General features: G+C 39.6%; 1 protein-coding gene across 1 annotated transcript in view; it reads left to right on the top strand.

Annotated features, from left to right (window-relative positions):
* LOC107098975 (pro-neuregulin-3, membrane-bound isoform-like) overlaps positions 1-5376 on the top strand; it is a 30631-nt gene extending 25255 nt beyond the window's left edge. The window contains exon 2 of the mRNA XM_015396891.1: positions 5147-5376. Within this exon, the coding sequence (XP_015252377.1) occupies positions 5147-5376 (230 nt within the window). The remainder of the gene's footprint in view (positions 1-5146) is intronic.
* The last annotated feature ends 1950 nt before the right edge of the window (positions 5377-7326 follow it).

Raw genomic sequence — 7326 nt, 5'->3', positions numbered from 1 at the left:
TGTCCAAAAAAAGTTAAAAACAATCCACTGGACTTTGTTTCCAAGTTTGAAGACGTTTCGCTTCCCATCCAGGAAGCTTTTTCAAATCAAAATGTCAGAAATAGGGTTGAGTTGGAGGTTCTATACAGTAACAAAGGCTTGTTTTTGTTTTGCAAACATGTAAACTGAAACGGACGAAGGGGTCCACCTATTTCAATTGTTGTTGTTTTTTTGCTTTTAATTGTAGAAAATATAAAAAGTTCATTAAATAAATCTTTTTAATCAGTTTCACCAGGACCAACCAAACTGTTCAAACTAAAGAAAGGAAACCTTAAAAAAACACATTCTGAATCAAAGTTAATTGAAAACTGTGATGCCTCATTAATAAAACGACAAGAAAAAAAAAGAAAGCCAACCTGAAAACCTGCCGTTTGTTTTGTTGTTTTAATGTCCTTAAAATAACACTGACAGCATGACTGAGACTCCGACATGTGACCTCCTGCTCCACGCTGGGAGACAGGGAGCCCTCGGAGCAGACATGCCAGGCATGACCATGGGACACCGCGGCCCTTCTCAGAATGGCATCAAGAGTAAACAATTTGGAATAAGTGGCTGAGCGACATGAATTATGGGTCTTTCTCCTCAGCAGCGGCCAGCTGCCTGGCCCCACTCTCATTGGGACTGATATATGTGCAAAGATCATGTGGCACGGAGGAGGACACCAGGGACTGACAGGGTGAAGGAATGGGTGAACGGCAACCACCAGATGCCGAGTGCTTGACCCAAACCCCCAGGGGGCTGGCAGTCCCGCTCTGACCACAGCTGTGGATTGACACAATACAAAAATACACACACTTGACCTTGACACGAAACGGCATGAGCCGGGCCTCTCTTCATGACGGACACCACAGGAAAATTCATGGAAGCGCCTGATGGGAACGTTTGATTGGATCATAAAAAAACAGTCGTACAGTGGGACGCCGACTAAATGATTAAAAACCGATTCATTTAGTGAAACACTAAAGCTCTACGCAACAAAAGTTTATCTATTATTGCTGAAATCGACTTTTGAAAAGGCAGCTTTAAAAAACAAAAAAAAAAGAAGAAGAAAATGCTGGAAAAACTTTGAAAACTTCTCAATCAGAAAAGGTTTTGGAAGAAATGGAACAGTTTTCTGAGATTACATTTTTTATCATTTATTTTAATGTTTCCTCAAACTTTTTTTTGTTGTTACATTTCAATTCAGTTTATTTACATATCAGCAATGTCATCTCAATGCTTTATAGAAACAATTAACCAGATCATCCAGTCACATCAAAGATTCAACGTTTCTGAGGAAAACCAGCTGATTGCATCCAGTCACTTACAACATAAGCAGGTAGAGACAGGAGACATCGACTCTCCAGCAATCCCTCACACCAAGCATGCATGCAGGGACAGTGGAGAGGAAAACTCCCTAAGAACAAAAAGAAACCTCCAGCAGAACCAGAACCAGGTTCACCTGGAAATCCCACATCCTCCGTTCCGTCACATTCCAGACGGCTTGCGCTAAGCAAAGCCTACAGCCTCCACAGTTCCGCAATAGGGATAATCATACAAACTTGTTTGTTCTCTACCTCCAAACTCAGCATCTCTTCATGCCTGCGATAAGAATTTTGTTGGAAGTTGTGTGAGGAGCTCTTTGAAGTTGTTGTGACTGGATTTGATTAAACTTTTAAGCCTCTGTTTTAATTGAGATGAAAAATCTGCTTACTGTTATGTTGAACTACCAATAGTTTGCATCCAATTGTTATGTGTGTGTATATATATATATATATATATATATATATATATATATATATTTTATTTTTTTTATTTTTTTATTTTTTTAAGGATTACACTTCACTGGGATTACATACAAAGCCAGTAGGATGTATTTTTCATGCACAAGGGGAAAAAAAATGTATATTCAATTTCAGCTACTACTAATGGCAGCTGAAGGTGCTGTCACCCACTGGTATGTGGCGTCTGCTGCTCAGAGCAATATCACAATATTTAAAAACAGGACCACAATCCTGATGACTCATGCACAGATCGCTTTTTGAGGTGTACTTTATTTCTTAAAAACATATTAAAACTACTATACTTTATTAAGACTCTTTAAAGCAAATTAACTTATGCCACTATCTCTCAATCACAAGAGATCGACAAAGGACAACAAAAGGATAGGGCCTCCAGATGCATGTCAGAGGTGTCTGTAGAGGTGTGGAAGTTGAGGCTCTGGTTGCCCTTTTTCATGCTCCAAAGTTTTTCGGTAAGAAGGCATCTTTAGGCTTGCAGTATCTAAATTCTTAAACCTTTTATTGCATGACCAAATTGGTATCCTGTTTTTGTTTAATTTAACAATTTTAAATAATGAAATGCTTTAATGGAGAAGTGGGAAATGCATTCAAGGATGGATTTAATATAACCAATGGGTTCAGTATTCATGCTTTGACCTTTTCTGAATCTAGAAGCAGTTTTTGTTATACACGTCAGTGTGAGGTCTTCTTTAACAAAGAGCAGGTGCTTGTGTGTGAATGTGCACAAATAAATTACTGTTTTCTTTGAGTAAATGGAAATATTGTTCTCTCAAGACAATTGTTGTCATTATCACTGGATTTCAGCATAAGGCACAAATAAAAACCATGATGTCTTTCACATAAGTAACACAACTATAAGGTAGTCACTTGACTTTACAACATATATGCCTTTCTCTCACAATATATATGCATTTAGCTAACCCTCTTGCTTTACATGGCAGGCTATATTTCATCTTGAATAGTCATTGGGTGAGATGCACATAACATTCTTCACAGAATGCCAGTACATTACGGGGCAACACAGACATATAGAACAAATGCACTTTTATCTGAGGAAGATTTAGATTGTCCAGTTAACCTGCATGGGCAGAAATGCGACCTTGGAGCTGAGATTTTAGCCTAGAATCCTCTTGCTGCACGGTACAGTAAATGCATCATGGTGCAGTCCAATTCACGTACACTTTCTTTATATTCTGCTCTCCAGCAAATTCTACCGATAATTTTTGTATTTCACAAGGAACCAAAATGTCAGACTTTGGGTGTCTTTTAAGAAACTGTCCATGCCCACTATACCTCTAGAGTATAACTGAATCTGCTCTAGTCTAACTTACCTGGCACTTCTGCTGACAGGTTTATTTTAAACTCGGGTCTGTACCTTGCTCTATACAGCTTCAGTTGGTAAGTTTGTACAATTTGATTAGCAGTTTCTTCCCTCCCACCAGTGTAAATTCTCTACAACTATGTGCTCCCTTTTCTACCTTTCAAGAGCTCTGATTTATTATTCTATTATCCTAATACAAAGATTAAGAAGTAAAAGGTTTTTAGAATATGGTCTTGCTTTTTGTCTCCATTATTCTAATTTTCTTCCTGCCACTTCCCACACACAGCCACCCCCCATGGCACACACCGCACTCAAAGTTGTCTCATGAGAGACCTTCTGCCTTCCTGTTAGTGTGCTAATGTGCTGATGTTTAACATGAGTCCCTTCCTGTCTTTTTTTATTGTTCAAAGCCAGCACCCTGATGTGGACTGTTTCAGTAAACGTATTCCTTATATAGCCACACCCTGTGCACAATGACTCCAATTTATTTACAGAATATTTTGATACAAACATTTGAAATATTATTATTTGAATCTTTAATATTAGAATAACTGATACAACAAACCTTTTGCAACACTAACACATTTTCATTAAACCAGTGATGGGAGTATGAGCTGAAGATGTTGCACTTATTGAGGGCCATGTTAAAAGTGATGCATATCAGTACAAATAAGCTGTTACACTGAAAGACTCTGTCATTGAGTTAGGGTAATGTTGTTTAAAATTATGATTCATGCCTCTGTCTTTGTAAAGTGCCTTGAGATGACATGTGTTGTGAATTAACACTGTATAAAATGAACAGAATTTAAATGAATTGAATTAATCAGACTTTTGCTAGTCAATGCTGGTTCTGGTTTTCTTTAGGATCTGACCTTTTAACTCTATTTCCCTTACATGTAAAATAGAAAACAGTGTCTTTATTTGGGATGGCTGTTTTTAATCCATCAGAAGAGGAAGAATTACAAGACTATGATAATTTATGCTAAAATCACCAGGTCCCTTAAATTGTTCAGATTTTGAAAAAAGTGCATTTTGTTAGCTGATGACTGTATTGACCAAAAAAATCAGAAATCATTTACTTTATGCATTAATAAGTAAACGGGGAAAACTAATTCATTTTTTTTGTATTTTATCTACTCTATTTTTATCTGAGATGCTAAGAGGAAATCTAGACGATTCAAAGGTGTGGCTGATTTATATAATTCACTCTTAAGTTTTAGTAAGAAAATTCTAACACTAGTTCTTTGTGTAGTAAAATGAGATATTTAGCTAAGTTGTTTACCCTCTTGTAAAAATAAGGAAAAGTATCTGAATAAAATTAAACAGGAGTCAAGAACTATTCCAGAAAAAAAAAAAAAAAAATGTAAGATTGTCCTTTCAGTATTCCTGTGAAGTGAAGAGCAATGTTTTGATAAAGTAAGGCAATCAGTTGTAAGTCAGTGTTGCTGGTGGGCAAGACAATGTGAGGGGCTTCATTAGATTAGGGTTGCTTGTAACCAATGTGGATAAAGCAAATTAGAGGAACATTTAGCCTTTAACTTCCTTGCTTTGTGTCTCTCCTCTCAGTCTGTGCAATCAATGCATCCTGAACACCCAGGAGTCCCAAAAATACAAACAGTTGATTTTGAAATGACTAATTGAAAAGAGTCCATTGAAAAAAAAATAGAATCAGAGAATAAAAATGACATTAAATGCAGTACAGTTAGATTAACAGCCAACAATATCAGTGGAAAGACAAAGTGGAAAAAATATATGAAATATCTGTAATATAGGTGACGTACAATTTAATTTGTGCACTCAGTGTAAAGGGCACAGTCTTGAGACATTTTTAATGGAAATACATATTATTTATATACATAAATATAAATTATACATGTCCATGTGGAACCAGCGACAAATCACCCCTGATCAAAACATTTGACCATTGTGTACATAGATAACTGCCAGCATCTGATATTTATTTTATCTAAAATCCATCCATCCATCCATCCANTGGCTGCCGCAGACGGGCTGACGTCGGCCGTGGCTGCCGCAGACGGGCTAATGTCGGCCCTGGCTGCCGCAGACGGGCTTACGTCGGCCCTGGCTGCCGCAGACGGGCTTACGTCGGCCCTGGCTGCCGCAGACGGGCTGACGTCGGCCGTGGCTGCCGCAGACGGGTTGACGTCGGCCGTGGCTGCCGCAGATGGGCTAATATCGGCCCTGGAGGTCTACTGGTTGCTGCGGTCCTCTTGACATCAGAACTAATTTTTTTTAATTACCTATTAAATCAGTAAATGGGCCATATAGTGATGCTTAACAGTATAATATTCTCGCCTGAAATTATCTTAAAACATACTTTATTAGAACAACAGTGACAGAAAAGAGAACTTTTAACTTAATACTCTGAGCTCTGTGAGCGCTAACCTGGGAGCTGCCACCTAGGACAGCTGTCAGTCTGGAGAACGGACAAGTCTGCTCTGATGCATGCTGGGTAAAGAGGGAGGGGCGAGAACAACATCCGGGGACTTTGTCAGTTCTCTGTCTTCTTGTTCTTGTGAATTGGAAAAGTACTAGGGCTGAGGATGAAGATGTTTCACAAGGACCCGAGCACATGAGAACGCACAAGTACATATATTGAGAAATGGTGAGAGTCTGCTCATCCTTCTATTTGGGTTTGACTTCCAGTCCAGTCTACTGCTGATCACCACTACAGATATGTAGAGACACCCCCCCTTCACCGTTCTCTGCTCTGGTTCAAGGTGCTCGAGAGCACCGCTAACAAAATGAGCCACGGTCGTTCCAGTGTGGCCTGTTTAGTAGCAGACCAGTGGCTAAAAGTTGCTGTAATCCTTTTCAGGAAGGAAAGCAGCCTCTACCTAAAGCAGAACAGGACCAGGACCTGAACTTTTCTGTCCACCTTCCACAGAAGATGTTTATCAGCCAACCTTTATAAAATAAAGATCTATGACTACATCTACGCATTGACAGCTCTATCAGACACGGTGTGAGGCGAATCTATGATAGAAAATGACAGCACAACATTTCACTGATGGTCTCTAATCTTATTAACTGTAATACCGTGCCTGACAGCGTTTGTCTTCAGGTTCCACTCTTTTTATTTTCTATTTCCTACTTTAGATTTTTCATGACATTATTATCCAAAACGGCATTTTTAAATTTATGCATATAAGTTTATTTTCCTAACGTTTTCATTAGATTCAATAGATAATAACCATTACAATCCTAAAAACAGCGATGTCATCATCAGAATCCAAACCATATTTCACTGAAATGTCTCAGTCAGAAACACAGAGACGGAGGAGGAGCAGACACTCCTTCTGCTCCCTTCACCGCTGCAGCAGCTGCTTTCCACAGCTCTGCTCTCATCTTGCTTCCTCTGAGCCAAACATTCGTCAGTCCGAACATCACCTCTCCTCTGTTGACACCAGCCAGACATGAACCTCACCATCCCTCCCTCCTTCGTATCAAAGCGCCTTTGCCGAATCCACCTCCTCATCTTTCTTTAGTTCAGTTTCAGCCTTGGCTTCTTCACACCACCATAGTGATTTAAGATGCAGGTTATTTTACAGGAAATGAAGCTTCAATGCACTGAAGTTATCCAGCAGAGCAATGTAGCAAAGCTAAGACACAAGGAAAGGACAAAAGTAGCTGAACTACATCAATCTAAGTCATTACGTCTGTTGGTCAATGAAAGTGATAAACAGATCAGATCCTTTTAATCAAACTCTCAACCAAACTAATAATAACGTTCCAAAAAAGTAAAAAAAAACAATCCACTGGACTTTGTTTCCAAGTTTGTACTTCTACACTTTATGGACAAAGGACATTCTTTTGAGGACCAGAATGTTCACATATTGGACAAAGAAGACAGGTGGTTTGAGAGGGGCGTGAAGGAAGCCATTTATGTAAAGAAAAAACAACATTAAACAGAGGTGGTGGAGTCAGATTTCAGCTTTTAAAAACCTACAATGCAGCAATTGAATTGATTCCTCCCTGCTATCAACACAGCCCCCACCCCATTACAGAGGAACAGAAGACCTCGCTTATTAAGCGGCAGCCTAGCAAGGGGAGTGGCAGCCTAGAGGGGACAGGGGCGGCCTAGAGGGGACAGGGGCAGCCTAGAGGGGCCAGGGGCGGCCTAGAGGGGCCAGGGGCGGCCTAGAGGGGCCAGGGGCGGCCTAG

The sequence above is a fragment of the Cyprinodon variegatus genome, unplaced genomic scaffold (genome assembly GCF_000732505.1).
Source record: "Cyprinodon variegatus isolate N-32 unplaced genomic scaffold, C_variegatus-1.0 Scaffold828, whole genome shotgun sequence".
NCBI lineage: Eukaryota > Metazoa > Chordata > Actinopteri > Cyprinodontiformes > Cyprinodontidae > Cyprinodon > Cyprinodon variegatus.
Note: the sequence above shows the minus strand (reverse complement) of the source record. Positions and strands in the feature narration are given on the sequence as shown.